This window comes from Corythoichthys intestinalis, chromosome 18 (assembly GCF_030265065.1).
Source record: "Corythoichthys intestinalis isolate RoL2023-P3 chromosome 18, ASM3026506v1, whole genome shotgun sequence".
In the NCBI taxonomy this organism is placed as follows: domain Eukaryota; kingdom Metazoa; phylum Chordata; class Actinopteri; order Syngnathiformes; family Syngnathidae; genus Corythoichthys; species Corythoichthys intestinalis.
The window spans coordinates 17396144-17417845 of NC_080412.1; the positions used below are offsets into that span (position 1 = coordinate 17396144).

Here is a 21702-nt window from a genome sequence, read left to right on the forward strand (position 1 = left end):
TCCTGGTGCGGCTCTTCCAAAGGGTCGCCTCTATAACATCTCTCTTCCAGAAAGGGAGGCGATGAAAAAGTACATTACAGAGTCATTAGCAACTGGTGCCATTCGCCCGTCGTCTTCCCCAGTAGGTGCGGGTTTCTTTTTCACGGGCAAAAAAGACGGTGGCCTGAGACCCTGCATAGACTTTCGAGGCTTGAACGAGATAACGATAAAAAATAAGTACCCTCTTCCTCTTCTTGAGTCTGCGTTCACCCCCCTCCATGGCGCCACTATTTTCACAAAACTCGACCTGCGCAGTGCCTACCACCTGGTCCGTATTAGGGAGGGTGACGAGTGGAAGACCGCTTTTAATACACCCCTAGGCCATTTTGAATATTTGGTAATGCCGTTTGGGCTCACAAACGCCCCTGCAGTTTTCCAGAACCTTGTTAATGATGTCCTGGGAGACATGATTAACAGGTTTGTGGTTGTGTACCTAGACGATATCTTGGTGTTCTCGCACACACCACCGGAGCACGAGGACCACGTCCGACAAGTGCTCCAGCGGCTCCTCGAGAACAGACTGTACGTCAAAGCTGAGAAGTGCGAGTTCCATGTTCCTGAAACCACATTCCTAGGCTACGTCGTGGGAAAGGGGGAGCTACGCATGGACCCAGCAAAAGTTACAGCGGTTCTGCACTGGCCTCGTCCATCTGACCGTAAGCAGCTACAGCGATTTCTCGGGTTCGCTAATTTCTACCGCAGATTTATTCGCAATTATAGCCGGCTAGCGGCTCCGCTCACCGCCCTCACCTCCACCGCCAAGCCATTCCTCTGGTCTGATGCTGCAGACTCCGCCTTCGGCGACCTCAAGAGCCGGTTCATCACGGCCCCGGTGCTGGTCCATCCTAGCCCCTCACTGCAGTACATCGTGGAGGTCGATGCCTCGGAGATTGGCGTGGGCGCGGTGCTATCCCAACGCCGTCCGGCTGACAGCAAGATCCACCCATGTGCTTTTTTCTCTCGTAGGCTCTCCCCCGCTGAACGAAATTATAGCATCGGGGACAGGGAACTCTTGGCGGTAAAACTGGCATTGGAAGAATGGCGCCACCTACTGGAAGGGACACCCCAGCCCTTCGTCGTGCTCACAGACCATAAAAACCTGGAATACCTCAAGTCCGCCAGGAGATTGAATCCCCGACAAGCCAGGTGGGCCCTGTTTTTCAGCCGCTTCAATTTCACCCTGTCCTATATTCCAGGTAGCAAAAACACCAAGCCCGACGCCCTGTCACGCCAATTCCAAACAGGCGAACCCAAGGAAGAACCAGCCCCCATTCTTCCACCTACTTGCTTCATTGCCTCGATGGAGCGGGAGATCGAGCGAAAGGTGAAAGACTCCCATGGGGAACATCCAGACCCTCGAGCAGGCCCACAACCTAACCTGTTTGTACCCCAGGATCTCCGTTCCCAGGTGCTGGAGTGGGCTCATGCTTCTCGGCTGTTCTGCCACCCCGGCATCCGTAGGACGCTGGCTGTGCTGCGCCAGCGGTTCTGGTGGCCCACCATGCCTGAGGACACCAGATCCTATGTTCTGGCATGTACTGTTTGTGCTCGCAGTAAAACTACCACCAAGCCCAGCTCTGGACTCCTTCGCCCGTTACCCATTCCTAGCCGCCCTTGGTCCCACATAGCCCTGGACTTCGTCACCGGCCTGCCTCCTTCCAAAGGCAACACAGTTATACTCACCGTAGTGGATAGGTTCTCCAAAGCTGCCCATTTCATCCCCCTGCCCAAGCTACCAACAGCAACGGAAACCACGACCCTGCTCACAACCCATGTGTTTCGTTTACATGGCATCCCGGCAGATATAGTCTCTGACAGGGGACCCCAGTTCACCTCCCAGGTTTGGAAGGCCTTCTGTGCGGCCCTGGGTGTTGGCATAAGCCTCTCCTCCGGTTACCACCCGCAGACCAATGGCCAGTGCGAGCGAACAAACCAACAGCTCGAAGCAGCCATCCGTTGTACCACACAAGCTCACCCCAACACCTGGAGCGATCAACTGCCCTGGATCGAATACGCGCACAACACCCTGCCGAATGCCTCATCAGGTATGTCTCCCTACCTGTGCTCCTTGGGTTACCAACCCCCATTGTTCCCTTCACAGGAACGCGACATTGCCGTCCCGTCTGTCCAAGCCCACATTGATCGTTGCTCCAAGGTCTGGGCAAAAGCGCGCTCCGCACTCCTCTGTGCGTCCGAGAAATCCCGTACTCAGGCTGACCGCCGCCGCAGGCCTGCACCCGTCTACACCGTTGGTCAGAAGGTGTGGCTCTCTTCAAAGACCCTCCCGCTCAAGACTGAGTCGGTCAAGCTTTCCCCCCGGTTCGTTGGTCCCTTTGAAATCACCAAGATAGTGAATCCTAGTGAAACGCCGTGCGCCTCAAGCTCCCTGCCCATTTCAGAGTCCACCCTACCTTCCACGTCTCCCAAGTCAAGCCTGTTTCCACGTGCCCTTTGGCACCCCCTGTTCAGCCTCCTCCGCCACCCCTGTCTATCGATGGGGGTCCTGCCTACCATGTGGAGCGGCTTCTCGATGTCCGCCGCCGTGGCCGTGGGCTCCAATACCTGGTGGACTGGGAGGGTTACGGCCCAGAAGAACGGTCCTGGATCCCTGCTCGGTGGGTGTTGTCCCGTGAGCTCATCCGGGATTTCCACCGTGCCCCTCCCGGGGCTCTTCGTCGTGCGCCAGGTGGCGCCCGTAGGCGGGGGGGTCCTGTTAGGTCCTCTTCCCCTTCCTTTTGAGACATGCCCACCTCCAGCAGGTGTGCATGTTTTTACTTGATTACAGGTCAGACGAGTGGAGCGGCCACACCTGAGGGCAATTAACATCAGCCAGCTTTAAAAGCCAAGCAGACGCTCCACCTCGTCGCCCGATCAACTCGTCTGGTTCCACCGTCAGTTGTTTCTCGCATTGCTTTGATACGTACTCCTGATCACCGGCTCACGACTTGTTTTTTCTCTCGCCCCAGGACCTGTTCTCTGCGCGCCCCTTGTCGGATTCCACGCCTGCCTCCCTCCGAGCTCCTTCGCCTCACGCCAGCTCAACTACCCCGAGCCAAGTCACCAGCCCTCGCCACATTCTTGTGATCATCAATAAAAGATTACTCATCTCACCCCTGTGTGTCTACTCTGGGATCCCCTCTTGCTCACGCAACCCTAACAGGAGGAAGCTCAAACATCGTGTTTCTCAGTGACATCCCAGAAACCTGAGTGATCTAGAGAAGAGCAGTGGTGCAAAATCCCCGCTGCAGTCTGTACAATCCTGGTGAAAAGCTACAGGAAATGTTTGACCTCTGTAATTGTAATCAAACCAAATACCAAGTTCCAAATATTCAAATACATTTTCTCGTGTTCAAATACTTATTTCCAGTAGTATAATACAAATAAATTGTTAAAAAATCATACACTGTGATTTTGGGATTTTTTTTTTAGGTTCTTGTCCACTGTAAGAGAAATTCTATCTTGAAATTTCAAACCCGTCCATCATTTCTAAGTGGAAGAACTTGCAAAATCGCAGGGTGTTCAAATGCTTATTTTCCTCACTGTATAAATTACCGTCGAAGCCAATCCATTTGGCGTGGGAGGGCTGATTGAAGGTATACACAAATGAAGAGCCAACACTGACAGCCAATGAGTTAATCTAACCTTGTTTAAACTATGAAATACACTTTTTTCTGTAGTTTTTGTTTATTTGATTTTAGATTTTGTCACCAGTAGATGTACATTCCATTTGAACTGCAACCCTGCCAATGGGTTACTTTAACCTAGTTTAGAATTGGAATACACTTGTTGTCATTTAAAAAAAAAAACATTTATAATATATAATTTACTGTAAATATTACATTTCCGGTAAAAAAAAATGAATAAATAAATGCTGACTCAACAAATGGCCACAAATGTCATCTAAATTAGACATACTGGTACTGTATAGCAGTCATGTCCAAAGTCCGGGGCCCGCGGTCAAATTTCATCCGGCCCCCCGCCTCTGTCATAAAATCAATTACGTCTGGCCCGCACACAGACTTGATCAGCAGTGCTATTACCAGCATATGAAGTAGCTTACACACTAAATGCTGCTCCTCATTTACCCACTAAAAGGCAGCAGCACTCTAAGCAACATTACCCCGTGTGACCGTTCCGTTTTTCTAAAATGGCGACAATCAACAAAAAAAAAGAAAGTTGACTGCGACGGCCGACGCTTCAAGGATGGGTGGAAATTGGACTATTTCTTCACTAAAATACGCAACAACTCGGTCTGCCTCATTTGCAAAGACACGGTAGCTGTTTTTAAAAAGTTCAGTGTGAGGCGATAATACCAAACAAGACACGCTGACATGTACGACAAGATTATAGGGAAGATTTGCAGCGAGAAATTGAAGCAACTTGAAGCTAGTTTAATTTCACAGCAGCAGTATTTCACAAGAGCCCGAGAGTCAAAAGAGAACGCCACAAAGGCTAGTTGCGAGATTGTTGTAATTATTAATTTAAAAAAAATAAAGAAAATGTGACACACAGAATGGCTTGCTAAAATTTGCTTAAATACAGTGCCCTCCATAATTATTGGATTTATAATAATTATGTGTTTTTTAGCTTTTACTGGTGCTGTCTACACGCCAACAAGCTGTTTGGGAGGCATGCACGGAAAAACCTTTCCTCACTCACAATCATAAACGCAAACGTCTGGAGTTCGCCAAGCGGTATCGGGGCTTCAACTGGGACTGTGTGCTTTGGTCAGATGAGACCAAGATTGAGCTTTTTGGCAACAAACACTAACTGGGTCTGGCGTGCCATGAAAGATGCGCATGCTGAAAAGCCCCTCATACCCACTGTGAAGTATGGGGTGGGTCAGTGATGCTGTGGGGCTGTTTCGCTTCCAAAGGCCCAGGGAACCTTGTTAGGGTGCATGGCATCATGAATGCTTTAAAATACCAGGACATTTTAAATCAAAATCTGTTGCCCTCTGCCCGAAAGCTGAAGATGGGTCGTCACTGGGTCTTTCAGCAAGACACTGACCCTAAAAATTTGGCCAAATCTACACAGAAATGGTTCACCAGACACAAAATCAAGCTCCTCCCATGGCCATCTCAGTCCCCGGATCTCAACCCCATTGAAAACCTGTGGGGTAAGCTGAAGAGGAGAGTACAGAGGAGAGGACCCGGGTCTCTGGATGATTTAGAGAGATTCTGCAAAGAGGAATGGCTGAAGATCCCTCTTTCTTTTTCCCATCTAGTGAAACATTATAGGAGAAGATTAGGTGCTGCTTTCTTGGCAAAAGGGGGTTGTACAAAGTATTAACACCAGGGGTGCTAATAATTGTGACACACATTATTTGATGTCAAATAATTATTTCTTTATGTGGTTTTTTTCCCCACTGAATAAATGCACTTGTATTGAATGTTGGGTTTTTCTTTTTTTTTTCCATTAAGGTCCCATATTTAGAAAAAAAAATATTAGAAGCTAAAAAAACACATAATTATTATAAATCCAATAATTATGGAGGGCACTCTATATTGTTCTACGTAATGGACGTCAGCCAAGGTCGGCCCCCCACATTTTTACCACACCAAATCTGGCCCCCTTTGCAAAAAGTATGTACACTCCTGCTGTATAGCAAACACAGTCCATATCTGTCCGTTAGGTGGCAGTAGCGGATAAACTGACCAGAAAAAAATGTTTCCCTTGTACAGTATTATTGAATGTTCAGCCCTTAAGCAAAACAAACACAGAACAAAATCACAAAACATTTTCAAAACAATATTTTTCTTAAGTAAACAATGTCTCCTGGCAAATATTTTTCCTTGCACAAACATCTTAAAAGACATTAAAGGGAAAATAAATTCTTTAAATGAAATGTAATTAGTCAGTAAAGTAAAAACGAGAATATTACATTAAGAATCTTCATAACACATTTATTTGATTTGCGTTTATGCACTGCAGATGGTATTGCAGTGTTGAGCTTCATCCACACATTATGCAACTGTTAACAGTGGGTGTATTTGTGTAGGTGGTGAGGGATGGAAAACATTGTTTTTAATTTCTCTACAGCTATTTGGTTTTTATTTAAAAAAAATTTTTTTTTTTTTTTTTAAAAAGGAGCATGTATAGGCTTCAAGGGATTAATCAACTAGCTGGCACTGTAGTTAAGTAAAAAGTTCATTTATTCATTCATTCTTTTCATTTCTGCAGCCAGAAATCTTTGGTGTGTTTTGTTGCTGAAAGATGTCAACATTTTCCCCATTGAAAAATAGACCCACGTGTTCTGCTTATATATCTATATGCTGTATCTCATGGTAATTTATTGCCAGATAGATCAAAAGATATCATTCAGCAAAATTAATTATGATCAAAGGCTCTGACCATTTGTTTTTTTCTAAATGGTTCCTCTCATTCCATTCCCGCTTGGCATCTGATGATATCATTCCCCATCACTGGTACATCCTAGGTCAAAGTCGTAAATCATGCATCACATTCCTGAGTGTCAGAAGCTCACTTGTACTGTTTTTAAATCAGACATTATATGCAGAGGGAGGGAGCTCAGATGTAAGATAGGAGGAGGGATCATGTAGAGGTAGAGAGGGGGTGGTAAAGTGCTGTTGGCACTCTCAAGTCCAAATCTGTTACATGCACCAGAGGAGAGATCTTCCTCAAACCTCCATCTAGTTCAAAGAGGATGAAGATAAACAAGGACCAAAGAAAAAAAAGGATAATCAGGACCAATGATAATACTAAAAAAATGTGAGTAAACAGATGTTTTTTCAGACAGCAGGACTGACTGAAAGGCACAACTATATCTCTGTTCCAGATTTTTACCCCTAATTGCAGCTCTTTTTTTCATTTTTCTTTTTTCAACTTCACCACAGTTTTTTTTTTTCCTGGCAAACTGGACTTTATGGAACTTCCAGCAGAAGTGCATTTTTAATTGTTGATAAACTTATGCAGAAACAAAAACTATTTCACTTTTTTTCCCCCCGGAAATTGTCTCCCTGATGGCGATCCTCTTTGAGGAATTTGGAATGTACTGTGACAACGAATTCTTGATCACTAACACTGAGGTATTATTTGCCTGAAAAAAAGAAAGAAAAAAAAAAGACTGTGCCATCTTGAATTCCTTTTGAAGTACAGTGGAGGAAGCAGCTCTTTTCTTTCCCAATCCTCAAAACCCATCTTTTTGTATCCAATGATGGCTGGCTGTACCACTCGCTGTCAACAGGGAGTGCTCAAATTGGTCCAGTATGTTCAGAGATTGTTTTCAGCAAGCCTTGCTAAAGGTACAACCACTCTACAAATGCAGCTGATATCGCAGATAAAACATTAGAATAGAATAGAACAGAATAGAACGCCTTTGTCATTACACAAAGTGTCATGAGAGTCAAAGCTGCCCCCATAGAGTGCACAATTAGAACAATTTAAAAAAATGTTTGCATATATGGATGGATAAATGGGTATACAATATAGTAAATACACATTCAGTAAATTCCCGCAAAGAAAAGCTTGAGTTTTTTTTTGATAACACTTTATTTGATAGTGGCATCATAACACCGTCATAATTATGACATGACACTGTCATGAACATTAATGAATGCTTATGACAGATGCAATTATGTATCATACGGCAAATTATGCCACTTTTGAATGGATTTAAAAGATCTGGACTGGACATTAATGGAGTTAGTGACAAAATTTGCCGGATGACACTAAATGACATGACTAAATGATTTATGCTAATGACAGTGTCATGTCATAATTATGACAATCTTAGGACATTCTTATGACACCACTGTCAAATAGTGTTACCCATAGGCAGAGTCTGACTTATGTGGCGGGGGGGGGGGGGGGGGGGGCATCATTATTTAGGGTTAATGTTTTTAGTGGAGCAAACAAACTCTGCTGTTGCTTTTGAGAGCTGAGGTTTGAAAAAATTATGTATCTCCATCTTGCCTTTTCTGTCCTTGGGTGTTTTTTTTTTGGGGGGGGGGGGGGGGTAAGCAAAGCAAATGACCGTCTCGGGTGCTCGTCACATGATCTGTTTGAAAAACAATTTTGAACCATCATAAAAATATTTTTTTTGTTCATTTCATTCATTTTTGTTGTTTGTTTTATTGCGTTACAAAATTTTATAGACAACATTTCACCGGCAAAGTCTTAATTTTCAATTATCTATTGGAAAGTCAATTATATGCAATGACATTTTAGGACAGCGGTGAGGGCTATGCCCTCCCGGTCCCACCTTAATCTCCGCGTATGGGTTTACCATTAAAAAAAAAAAAAGTTTTTATATTATATGTTCATGCTCCATTTTCAACATCTACGAACGATTAACACGACCCCTTGATGCCTGAATTTATATTTAACAAGGAGACCTCAAAAAGTATTGGGGGAACTGTAAGTACATGGAAATAATAATAATAATATATATATATATATATATATATATATATACAGAACATTAAATTACAACTGAAAACTGGAAAATCCACAATCAGAAGACAATGAAAAAGATGGAAATTAAAAAAAAAAAAAAACACACACAACATGGATAGGACATCTACTTGTAACAAAATCATTTCAGTTCACAGCAGAAGGATGATTGAAAATCGCATGATTGGATTCATTTGTCTAGCATTGGCAATGGCGCTTAGTGTTAAATGTAAATTCAGGCATCAAGGGGTTAAGTGCAAGCCTCTGCATTTTAACTAGAATATGCATGGAGGAAGACATGAATACATTGCCATTTATCATCACGCACGCAAGCATTATACAACCATAAATTGTAAGTCTCATCTAACGCACACAGAGCTCATTTCATTATCCCTTTTCCCCATGTTTCCTTCCACATACTGAACATGCACAGTGACATGAACCGTGAAAATTGTCTTAGTCACCTTTAAAATGCTCCACTTGCAAAGGGAGCAGCATCCATATTCATCTTCATCATTTAAACATTCAAGGCTAAAAAGAGCTAGGCTGAGGGAGTCTCACTGATATACTTCGTGACCCTGAAAACCTCTATTTTACACTCTTTGCTCTATCTCTGTCTTTGTCTCACCCAATTCATTAAAAACGAGGAAGACTGGTCGTGAATGCTCATGTTTTGTGCCATTGACGACGTTACCTCCCAGGTTAGCATCATCAATAAGAATACAATCTTGCTTTTCTCTTACCTGGAGCACCACTACATCATGAAGCTATTGCTAATTTTGTGTTTCATAAATACATTATTCTTTTTTACAAATGACATTTTTATAGAAGGCACTGCAGAGTGAAAAAGACCCTGAAGTGCATTTGTTGGGATTTCCTGACCTGCATAATATATGTAAGCCAGAACAACCACATGACACTTTTCTAAATGTACTTTCTACCAAGAAATTTAAGTCCCAACAATTTGAAAAAGTTGTACTTGGTTTTTTTATGTATTAGACACTTTTCCAATAACAATCACATTAGGACTGAGCTGACTATGCTTGTGCAAACCCCAAAATGATGGAACTCGAGTGATAGTGAGTCATACACAGAGGTGGGTAGTAAAGCGGCACATGAACTCAGTTTCATTTACTTTTACTTGAGTAGATTTGTAAAGAAAAGAACGCTATTCATACTCTGCTACTTTAGGCTACACAAGAGTTACATTTTTCCTCTTTATTCCACATATTAGATTTTTATTTTTTTTTTCGCCAGCGATGCTAAGTAGCTGTAGCAGCTCTAGTAGTAGCAAGTAGCTCTATCGATTTCACCAGTGAGACGTCGCAACAATAATCACATGACTCCATTTTATCAATCAGACGCAAGCTTGCCGTTCTATCTTCACACCAGTCTGTTCAATCACGATGTGTCCTTAAGGCATTGTCAAAAAAGTATTTGATATAGAGCGGTGCCCTCAACATGACTCGAAAGCGTGCATTTTAACCTCTCTCCCAGTTTTCTTGGCACAAATTGACCACGGAAAACCGGAGATAAGATCCTTTTAATTTCAAAATAGCAATTATGAAGGAACTCTTCACTATTCAAACTAGGAACTATTTTATCCACCAGAAGGCACTCATGCTCGAATAATGCTTCATTTATGTATTTTTTTTTTCTCTCATTGCAATTTAATGTTTTTTTTGTTTGTTTGTTTGTATTTCTTTGGCTTAATGTGGTTATGTAATGGGTTATTGTACAGTATCATTATAACAACAGTTCATACAGATAACCTTGTGCTCAGAAAAAAATACTATTGTTTTAAAAATCCAATAAAAATATAAGCAGTTACTCAAAATGTTACTTATTACTTCAGTATTCTTTTCACCAAATACTTTTTTACTACTACTACTATGACTACTTTACGACTAAGTTAGTGCTCTTACTTGAGTAAAAATGTTGGCTACTATATCCACCTCTGGTCATACAGCAGTATCACTCTGAACCAAAAGGGTGAACAATGATATGAAACACACAAAACAAATGTTGGCATAAAATTGGATTGGTTACAAAATTTTAACACACCACCAGGATGAAAATACACTTCAGCGTAACTCAAATAGTGTAACCCATTTATAATAATAACTTAGATTTATACCGGCCTTCCAAGGGACTCAAGGACACAAAACTTTAAACAGGCTCCATCACTCAACATGAAGGCTGTAAAACAAAAATGCTACTTGCTGGCCTGTGTTTTGCACAAAACATCTACTACGCCTGAGGTCATTTGAGAGTTATGCTGTATTGTACTCTTAATCGTTTTATTTCCATTCAATTTTTCTGGCTCTGGCTGTAAAGGTAGTGCACTGGAACTGGTATTTTACTGCTTTTAATTTTTTACATCGCCTCACTGCTTACTTTTATATAACGGCTACGAGTGTGATGTATTTTTATCCTTCCTTCTCCCTGGCATTCTTTACAACACTCTGTAACCTCTTATTTTCTGCAGTGTTCATATATTTATTAGGGCTGTCAAAATTATCGCGTTAACGCGCGGTAATCAATTTTTTAAATTAATCACGTTAAAATATTTGACGCAATTAACGCACATGTCCCGCTCAGACAGTATTCTGCCTTTTGGTAAGTTTTACAGCAAGGTTTTTTTTGTGCTGTCTAACAGCGAACTCTTGTGGTCGCTTTGCGACATGGTTTATTGCTTTCTTGCCACTTCAATATGGCTGCACAACGTCTTGGGCTGACGCCTATGTTTTAATGTTGTGCTTATATGATCCTTGGACAAGATTTGTCCGTAAGTATGGTTGTTGTAAAGAATGTACATATTATGTTAGTAAGCGAAATGTTATATTTTTTGTATGAGACGCTTTTTGTTTATGTTTAGTGAACCTGTATAGCGTGCTAAGCTAACATTGTTGCTAATGCAATGCTTGTGTACTTTTTTTTGTAGTTTCACTACGGTCTAAAGAGGACAATGGTTTGAGGCCATTTTATTAATAAATCAGATGAAAATGGAAGAAGTCTGATTATTAAGGCGTCGTTCACTAGCTGTCTAGCTTTGGAAAAAGTAGACGCATCGGAGTGAGGACAGCATAGACAGATTTAAATGACAGTAGAGTGAAATGCCCACTACAGTCCTTATGTACCGTATGTTGAATGTATATATCCATCTTGTGTCTTATCTTTCCATTCCGACAATTTATTTTACAGAATATATATATAATTTACAGAAAAATATGGCATATTTTATAGATGGTTTGAATTGCGATTAATTGCGATTAATTATGATTAATTAATTTTTAAGCTGTAATTAACTCGATTAAAAATTTTAATCGTTTGACAGCCCTAATTTTTATGTTACTGCGGAGAAGTTGTATGTATGGTCAGTTGTTCATACACTCCTGCCACATTTTAACTCATTGGCTGCCACTGAGAGCGATGGGATAGTATTGAATGATCATGTTTTAGTGCTATCATTAGATAGCTCATAGCAGCCAATTTTTGGACAATGGAAATTTTATGTTGATTTCATTTTAGCGAGAAACATGAAGTTAATGTGCATGTTTTACTTTCATACAAAATGATGTGGCAGGTCTGGCCAATTTGACACCACTGATGTAAAGCATCAGTTTCTAAAACCCTGCCGACGATATATGATACAACCCCCCCAAATTGGCAAGAAAAGTGCAAACTTTGGATTTGTTTAACAAGAATCGACTAGAAAAAGCTCTTTGCGTAAGCGTAACACAATACCACGTCCTCTTAACTCATTGGCTTCCATTGACGACAATAGACGTCCAATCCATTTGAACTAGGAGGGACTGTGTGCAGCCTACTGCTACTCATCCTAATTCTCATCCAAATCCATCCAATCTACTTAGTCCTTATGAAGAAGGCTCGGGGTGAGTAAAGTAGTGACGAGGTCGCCTGTGTGTTGCTGCTGTTTTGCAGCTCATGAGCTGTTGAGAAGCTAATGAAAAGATAATGAAGTTATAGACTGCACTGCAGTAACCTTGGCACGTCCCTGTGCTGGATGAAATGCGGTTGGAGATGGGAAACATCTGTCAAGGGAATTGCACTGGTCTACTACTAGTCTTCTGAATGCAGATCTTGTTTTCCCTCCGGTGAGAACGATATACTCTGAGCTATAAAACTGTACAGAAAATAGTTTCCCAGTTCGAATGGATTGGATGTCTACTTCCGTCAATTGCACTGAAACATGACAGCCATTCCAGCCACAACAATATTAGGAAAAACAAGAATTTTAGATTCATAAACACATGAGGGAAAAAAAAAAAAAAAGTCCATAGATAACATGAAAATAGGGAAATATGACAATTTTGGATAAATCAAAAATATAATAAATAGAATTTCATAAAAACATTTATGGAAAATTACAGGAATACTAGGAAGAAATATACTAAGTTTATTTTAAAAAAAAGGTCAAATTACAATAATATTAGGTAAAACATTAGATTAAAAAAACAAATGTTAGGTTTAACTGCAAAATAAAACAATGATAGGGAAAAAAACATGAATTTTAGAGCATTAAAAAAAACAGTATCGCTGTCAATATGAGTTTTTCATAACATGAACACATTCTTTTATTAACTACCACAACACATACTTTGTGAATACTATACATATACCTGGGCTGGTAGTGAACATTCACTGTTTCTGTGCCATTCACGGCTGTAAACGCCCAATGTATTGAACTGGGAGGGTTGTCAGTGACTATTAACCAATTAGCTGCAATTGAAGGTGATGGACATCAAATCCCGTTTGAATGTATTTTTTTGTCATTGTGAGTTTTTAAGTCATTGACTGCTACTGATGGCGATAGATGTCCTATCCATTTCGACTGGGAGGGTTGTCAGCGATCGTTCGAGCCCCACAGTCAAATTGGATGTGGAAGTCTATTGCCATCAAGGGCGGTGGAACATGATCACTCAATGTTTGTCATCAGTTGAAATGGATTTTATCATTATCAATGGTAGTGAATGGGATATATATAAAAAAAAAAAAAAACTTGCACATTTTCTTCTTCTTTTACTAACACAACACATAGTCTGTAAATACCATACAAACTGTATACCTGGGCTGGCAGTGAATGAGTTAAGTGATTAAACGTGGTATCAAAACCATTGTATTTGTTTTATACAAAATAAACTTAAATCGTTGTCTGTAGTTTAAAATGACTTATACAGTACTGTACAGCAGTGGTCAACAACATTTTTTACACCCAAAAACCAGTGTGATGTGTAGGCCCTATTTTAACAGACCGGTGTTCTGCCAAAATCTCCTACATCGGCGACACGTTCTACATTAGTCGAATTTGACACCCAAAGTACTACCGTGCGCTCTAAACATGTTTTGTTTAGATGCATACAGGAATAACGTACTAAAAAAATGCTTGCAGAAAATACTTAAATGTAGTTTAATCAAATAAGGACGGTTTAAATGCGCTACATGACTAATGTGGCCAACTGCTTCAAAGCTAACACAAAAAACACAATGGTTAAAATTATGAGAGGGTAATACTGTACATGCAAAAAGTATCTTTGAGGCAGTGAAAAGGTTCTAAATTACTAAATAAAAACAAAAATAATGAGTACTCGCCGCTTTTAACCGATGTGCGCATGCGTGTGGATGCTTGCGCAAGCGCGCTGAGCATTGTGTAGGACGTTTCGCCGTGTAGTAAGGAATGGCCGAGCACCGGCAATGTGTGGCAGAAAATTACGGTAAATATAAAATAACACAGCGGGGTTAAAAACTAACATCAATTGCAGCGAAAATAAAACTCATCACACGCTGAACCAACCTTTTTTTAACAATGGCTGCTCCTAAAACTTGACAGCAAATATCCTTGGTCACAGGCATAATGAGTTCTTCTCCAATCGCGAACGGTTTCTGGCCTTTAGCTATTCGGTTCGCCAAGAGGTATGATGCTGTCCGTGCATTCAATTTTCAAATCAAATTTATCAAATAAATTTATTTATGTAGCCATTTACAAAACCCGAAAGGTCCCCAAAGTGCTTTAAAAAAAAAGACAAACATGGCTCATAGTAAATAAAAGGCAGGAAAGTACTATACTGTACAATGACATTCAGAAAAAAAAGGAAACAAAACAACGCATCACGATAAAAGTCAGACAGCAAATAAAACAATAAAACAGATCAAATCCGAAAACATTAAAAACCCTTAAGAAATAAAACCAGGATACACTAATCTGGGGGAAAGGCGAGTCTAAAAAGGTATGTCTTTAACAGAGATTTAAAAAGGCCCAAATTTGTAGTGGAGCGGATTTCAGGGGGAAGACTATTCCACAACCTGGGGGCAGCAACTGCAAAATATCGGTCTCCCCACTGTTTGAGTTTGGACCTGGGAACGTGCAAATGAAGTTAGCAGAATTACGGATGGTTAAAATTTCCGATAAGTAAGAAGGAGCCTGGCCATTAATAGAATTAAAAACAAACAGTAAAAGTTTGAAATCAATTCTAAAATGGACTGGAAGCCAGTGGAGCGATGATAGCACGGGGGTAATATTTTCACGTCTAGGTGTGTCTGTTAAAAATCGAGCAGCAGCATTTTGAGCTAGTTGGAGACGAGAAATTGAGGATTTGGGAAGACCAACATAAAGTGTGTTGCAGTAGTCCAGCCTTGATCTTATAAAAGCGTGAATTGCTTTTTCAAGGTCGTGGCGAGGCTTCACTGTGGCCAAGAGACGGAGCTGGAAAAAACTTGCTCTTACAAGAGAACTAATCTGTTTTTCAAAGTTGAGCCTGATGTCAAATATCACTCCGATATTTTTAACATGTGTCTTAAAAAAGGGAGCCAGAGCGCAAGAGTTGGGCTCAAGAGCATTCAACATAGATGGTGTGCCAAAAGTAATATATTCAGTTTTGCTTTCATTAAGATGTAAAAAGTTTTGTGCTAGCCACTGCTTCACATCGGATATGCAATCCATTAATTTATTGAGAGCAGTTTGTTCGTTGGGTCTCAGGGGCAGATACAGCTGCAGGTCATCTGCATAAAAATGAAAAATATTATGTTTTTATAATTGATCCTAAAGATAGGAGATAAAGTACAAAAAGAACAGGCCCTAAAATAGAGTCTTGTGGCACCCCACAAGACAGAGAAGTTTGTGAGGAGAAAAATTCCCCAATCATTACTGAGAAGGTCCTATGTTCCAGGTACGATTTAAACCATTGTAGAGCACGGATACCTATAAAGTGTTCTAAACGAGATACAAGGACTGTGTGGTCGGACTGCTGTTGTTGTTGCCTCGTTTGCTAGCTTTTAGCCACATATTACGCAGAATAGACTTGGTTGTAAGCTCCTCTTCTGGCTCAGCAGGTGGGATTTTCCCCATAAATAAAGCTGTCCAAAGACGCCGCCGCCCCTAGCACACGGCCAACAGCAGCTAACGTTACTGTTTACATTGACTAACGCTGGGCTGCAAACACCCCAGTAATGGCGGCCAACCACTAGAGGGCGACATACACAAATCTGACTTGGATTAGTTAGTAGACAGGCATATTGATGTGTCAAGAGGCACAGACCAGATTGCGGTCTTTAACAAATTATTATTTTTCTGCGGCCCGGTAGCAAATCCGTTACAGACTGGTACCGGTTCTTGACCCGGTGGTTGGGGATCACTGCTGTACAGTACATATAAATATAACTTGCTGCTATTTACTTACAAGCCGTTAGTAAGCCTTGCATCAGTATGGAAACACACTACAATAACATGAGGCCATGAGGAGGCAGGGAAATGGAAAGAGGGGGGACAAGCTGACAGATGAGTTGAGGGAGTGGCACAGGGAGCCAGGAGCAGATTGTGTGTGTGTGTGTTTGAGAATGAAATCAGAAATCCAAGAGGATCGTCGCTAACAGGAGAGTCGACCCTCAGCCAAAGCTGTGAGAGGAAATCCCTTCCAACATCCAGAGCTGTGAAAGGATACAAAAACAGCGACGGACTGGCACCATAGGGGTGCAAGGGGGTGGGATACAAATAAGAGGAATATTAAGAATCTGGGCTGTTCAACCAGCAGGTTATCACGTTGACAACATGGGCGCAGTGGTGGGAACTTTGACCATGCAAACCAAGCAGAGAAGACCGACAAGAGGTATGGCAACATTAAATAAAAGAGATTTGAGAGGAAGTCATTTATGGAAGTCATGCTCTTGTTTTTGCTGCACAGGCGCAACATGTGCTTAGTGAGCAGAGCAATAACACTTCACACATTCACTGTTTCTCAGTTTGAAAATGTCTAAAATTGCTCATAATTTACACGGAAACAATTAACCAAATGTGTTTACATAGTAATAGCACACTATTCATGAGATTTTCCAGAGGAAAAGAATAGTATAAATGAATGCAGTGACGTTTCCGTATGAGGCACCCTTGCTGATAGTGTATAAAACTCAACTCATCTCCTGCACCATGTTTTTGATGGAGAGATTACATTTTGCCATCAAGTAGGATGTCCTTGTACATGAGTGGAGAACAAAATCACTGTCCATGACTCCTTAATGATACGTTCAAGGGGGGTGGGGGGCGTACGCAGAGGTACATTTAGGAAAAAGCAAAAATAGAGACACAAGCATCGCATGTGAATTAAAACCCAGCTCACATATCATACCTCTCGCATGAGCCTCATGCTTGAGAAGCCTGTTGTCATGGCGACTGTGGTGAAGGGGCATAGGAGAGTGATGAACAAATAATGTGTCAGAATGAAATATGTTGGTGTCATTAACTCTTACAGTGCCATTGACGATGATAAACGTCCAATCTTTATTTATTTTTTTAAATTATTAATCTTTCGCTAATGACAGTCAAGGAGTTAACAACCAATGTTTTTTTTCTGGGTTTTTATCACCACCTGAGACATGTCTCTTATTATCTCCATCATTATCCTCATTGTGAATATAAGCAAGCTTTCAACAGTCAGACACAGACACAAAAACTGGCGATTATGATTGATATTTGATCTTATTTTATTCTTTATTTTTATTTATTTGTTGTCTTTTGGCGACAAGTTGTAAACAAAGCTATTTAAAGACATCATGTCCTCAAGGCTGTGTGACAGGAAATAACTCATCATGTTTCTGATGTCAGCAAGGTTTGTCACATACCCTTCAAGCTGTGATTGGTTTTCCTCACGCTCCTTTTTTTTTTTTTTTTTTTTTTTTTTTATCTAACCACCACATCTAATCAACACCTGCCAATTTCAATCTTGACTTTTTTTTTTTTAAATTGCACTGTTAAAGCGTGACGAACTCAATAATAAAAATCGAGTAGAACATTCAGCGACTAAAATAATTCAAACCATCAATTTTAAGTTGACCAAAGGGTTTACTTCACGTCAAGATTGTACTTTATATATTACCTAATTTGTTTGTATTATGTTTTGATCGTTTCTTATTTAAAAACTTATAATTAAACTCAAACACTGAAATTCTCTCATTTAAATACAAACAAAACAGGGAGAAACAAAAACACTTCATGTGTTGGCTCCCCCTGCATATTTGTTTATGTTTGAAAAAGTATGAATGGTTTAGGTCAGGGGTGTCCAAACTTTTTGCAAAGGGGGCCAGATTTGGTGTTGTAAAAATGTGGGGGGCCGACCTTAACCTACGTCTTTTATGTAGAACAATATGTTTAAGCAAATTTTAGCAAGCCATTCTGTGCGTCACATTTGCTTTATTATTTTGTCTTTATTAATAATTACAACAATCTCCCAACTAGCCTTTGTGGTGTTCTCTTTCGACTCGGGCTCTTGCGAAATACTGCTGCTTTGAAATTAAACTAGCTTCAAGTTGCTTCAATTTCTCGCTACGTATCTTGCCTGTAATCTTGTCGTACATGTCAGCGTGTCTTGTTTAGTAATATCGCCTCACATTGAACTCTTTAAAATTAAAAAAAAAAAAAAAAAAAATACAATTTCCACCTATCCTTGAAGTGCCAGCCGTCGCAGTCAACTTTCTTTTTTTGTTGATTGTCGCCATTATACAAAATTGGGAGCAAAAGGTCACACGGGGTAATGTTGCTTAGAGTGCTGCTGCCTTTTCGTGGGTAAATGAGGAGCAGCATTTAGTGTGTAAGATACTTCATATGCTGGTAGCAGTACTGCTGACCAATTTATTAAGTCTCTGTATGGGCCAGACGTTAATCATTTTATGACAGAGGCTGGGGGCCGGATGAAATTTGACCACGGGCCGCATTTGGCCCCCGGGCCGGACTTTGGACATGTCTGGTTTAGGTGATCGATTTCTGGATTTTGTTCTTCCCTACACTAGAGACGTCCTCTGGCATGTACCTGCCGAATAAGAACCTAGTAACCATTAAAAATTTCCCTTAACGTTTAGAGGGAAGTCAAATTTGTTAAGAGCATTTATTTTGCCTGCTATCTGTTGTCTTTTTCCCCATTTCCAGTCTGCAGCCATTCTTCTTCCAGCCTGATCAGATTTAACATGTCTTAACCAACCGATCTCTGTACCATAAGTAGTGTTGTTTTGTTTTAAAAAGTAATTAGTTACAATTACAAATTGCTTCTCCCAAAAAGTACCGTAATTTTAGGACTATAAGGTGCACCTGACTATAAGCTGCAACCCACCACATTTGACACAAAAATGATTTTTTCATTGAAAAGCCGCACCGGACTATAAGCCGCAGCTTTCCTCACTGTATTATGGGATATTTTCCCCCAAAAGATATTAACCGCTAACACTTTATTTGACAGCGGCATCATAAGACTGTTATAAGATCAAATGAAACACCATGTAGCTTGAACCAATTGGCTGCAAAGCTTTATCACTAAGGTTGGGCATCGAGCATCGATGGGAATCGGTTCTAACATTCCGATGCTCCCGGAATCGTTCGAGTTTTAAAATTTCAATTCCATGTTTTGATGCCCTGATCGTCAAGCGGGAAAAAATTACTGAATTTCAAAGACTGATATTTACATACAAGTTAAAATTAGCCCTGTGAGAAGTTAATATAATTTTAAAAAAAACATGGAGAAGTTAAGACTTTAATATAAACCATGCAATTTTTTTTTACCCTGCCTTTTTTTTTTTTACCCTGCCTCTTAAAAGAATCAGAATCGAGAATCGTTCGGAACCGGAATTGAAACGTGGAATCGTAATTGGAACCTGAATCGTTCAATTTCAAACGATGCCCAACCCTATTCATTACTTAAAGAAGCTTCATTTGGCCATCACTGATCCCTTGGGGGAGACAGTCAACCTCTGCTGCCAACACAATTATCGACCAACATGCCTCCTAGCAGAGGTGTCGCGTCCCTTTAGGCAAACCAGGCAATTGCCTAGGGCCCCCAGCCAGCAGGGGCCCCCAGAGGGCCAACAGATTTAGCGCACGCAGCTTTACTGCGTCTTGTGTCTGAGTTCTACACTAACCCCCAGCCTCCCTCACGTGACTCAGAGTGAGAGTGAGCGGCGAAATGGCTTTTTTTTTTTTTAAATTGGCGTATATCCAAAATAAAGAAACGTTATTCTTCTGGAAGTGACAAAAGAAAGGGGAAAAAAAGCTGAAGAGGAGAAAAGGAAGCAAGATAGTGGTGAGTGTACTATGTTACTGTAGTTTTATGTCCTAATGTAGTAGAAGCCAGGCATTCTGAGTGTCTTAAAAAGTGCTCTATAAGACCAAGGCGTTATGATACTTTTATTAAATATGCTATTGCTCCAAGTCCAACTGTCCCCCTTACTTGAACACGCACGAAGGGCCCCATGTTGCTTGTTGCCTGGGGCCCCCGGGGACCCTTGCTACGCCTCTGCCTCCTAGCATGCATTGCAACGCTACAGATTTGTAAATAATTATCAAAATTTGTGTTCTGTGCTAATTATTTCTTCAGTTACTGTTCCAGTTGTTTCATTAATAGCTAGTTATGGTATTTGTTAACAGTTTGACAGTGGCGCCATAAGACTGTTATAAGACAATCATAATTATGAGATGACACTGTCATGAGCAGTGTTGTCCGGCATATTATCTCACTTTGGAATGGATGTAAAAGCTAAGCTGGACATAAATGGAGAGTGTGACATAATTTGAGGATGACATCTGTCATAAGCATTCAGTAATGCCCATGATGGGGTCATAATTACGACGGTCTTATGACGCCACTGTCAAATAAAGTCTTACCTAATAACCCAAGTAAATCAACAAATAGGCCGCAATGGACTATAAGCCACAGGATTTATAATGAGGGGAAAAAGTAGCGACTTATAGTCTGAAAATTACATATTATAATTGAGTTAGTAACTCAGTTAACTCATTGTAAGAGAAATTAGTCACTTAGCAAAGTAACTGATGTTACTTTTCATGTACTTCATGTTATTAAATTATACAACCTATACATCTTTCACATCAAATATATTTATATTAACTGAAGACTAAAAACACTATATACAGTATTTTAGAACATTTGGTATTTATTTGGATCAAACATATTTGTCTGTTAAGAAAACACAAATCCAAACTTCTGTTCATTAACCAGTGCAAATCGCTGAAACTGGATGTTAGGCCTACTGCATAATAAGCAGAACGCTCTCCTGAAATATTCCGTAAAGTAGCAATATTAAATATGGAAAATAATCCAAGTTTGAGAACGCTACCTTTGAAATTCCCTGGCCTGTCACCAACATCGCTGTCTTGTTGTGTTTGCCAGAGTGTGCAGTGAGACAGCATGAGTGAGCAGGGCATGATCCGCCCACGTAGCCAATCATCCTCGCGTTTGTAACGGCGTCACACCTCCCAACCCCCATCCCACTCTGCTTTCTCCAGGCAGGCAGCTGATGTGTGACAAAATCAGATAATTTTGCGCTTCATGCAACCAAATTGTAGTCACGCTCCCCTTGACATAGTCAGTAATGGTAACAGCGTTGCAAAGATGGAAAAAGTAATTAATTAGATTACTCACTACTTAAAAAAAAAAATAACACTGTTATACTCTAACGCCGTTATTAACAACACTGACCATAAGTCAGAACAGCTTTCAATTTTCTTCATAGATTTTAAAGCATAAGTTGGAAACAGCTAAATTTTTGAACTGCCTAAAATGTTGTTATTCACTGCAGATAAAACAGACGACGAGCTTGAGATGACAACAGTGTGTCATAGACCGGAGGCTCTCGAGCAACTGGAATCCCAAACTAACTTCTGCAAGCAGGAGCTCCAGATTCTCTATCGTGGTTTCAAGAATGTAATCACATCTTTCTTAAATAAATTCAGAG

The 21702-nt window shown here is 40.7% G+C and overlaps 1 protein-coding gene across 6 annotated transcripts in view; it reads left to right on the top strand.

Moving 5' to 3' along the window:
- Positions 1 to 21702, top strand: part of kcnip1b (Kv channel interacting protein 1 b) — a 104384-nt gene that overhangs the window by 79834 nt on the left and 2848 nt on the right. For 2 of the 6 annotated variants that reach the window (XM_057820407.1, XM_057820408.1), the window contains exon 2: positions 21547 to 21671. In XM_057820407.1, coding sequence (XP_057676390.1) covers positions 21570 to 21671 — 102 coding nt within the window. In that variant the 5' untranslated portion in view covers positions 21547 to 21569. Of the gene's footprint in view, positions 1 to 6621; positions 7305 to 9720; positions 16578 to 21546; positions 21672 to 21702 lie in introns of those variants that run through there. The other 4 variants (XM_057820403.1, XM_057820405.1, XM_057820404.1 and 1 more) reach the window with 4 other exon arrangements.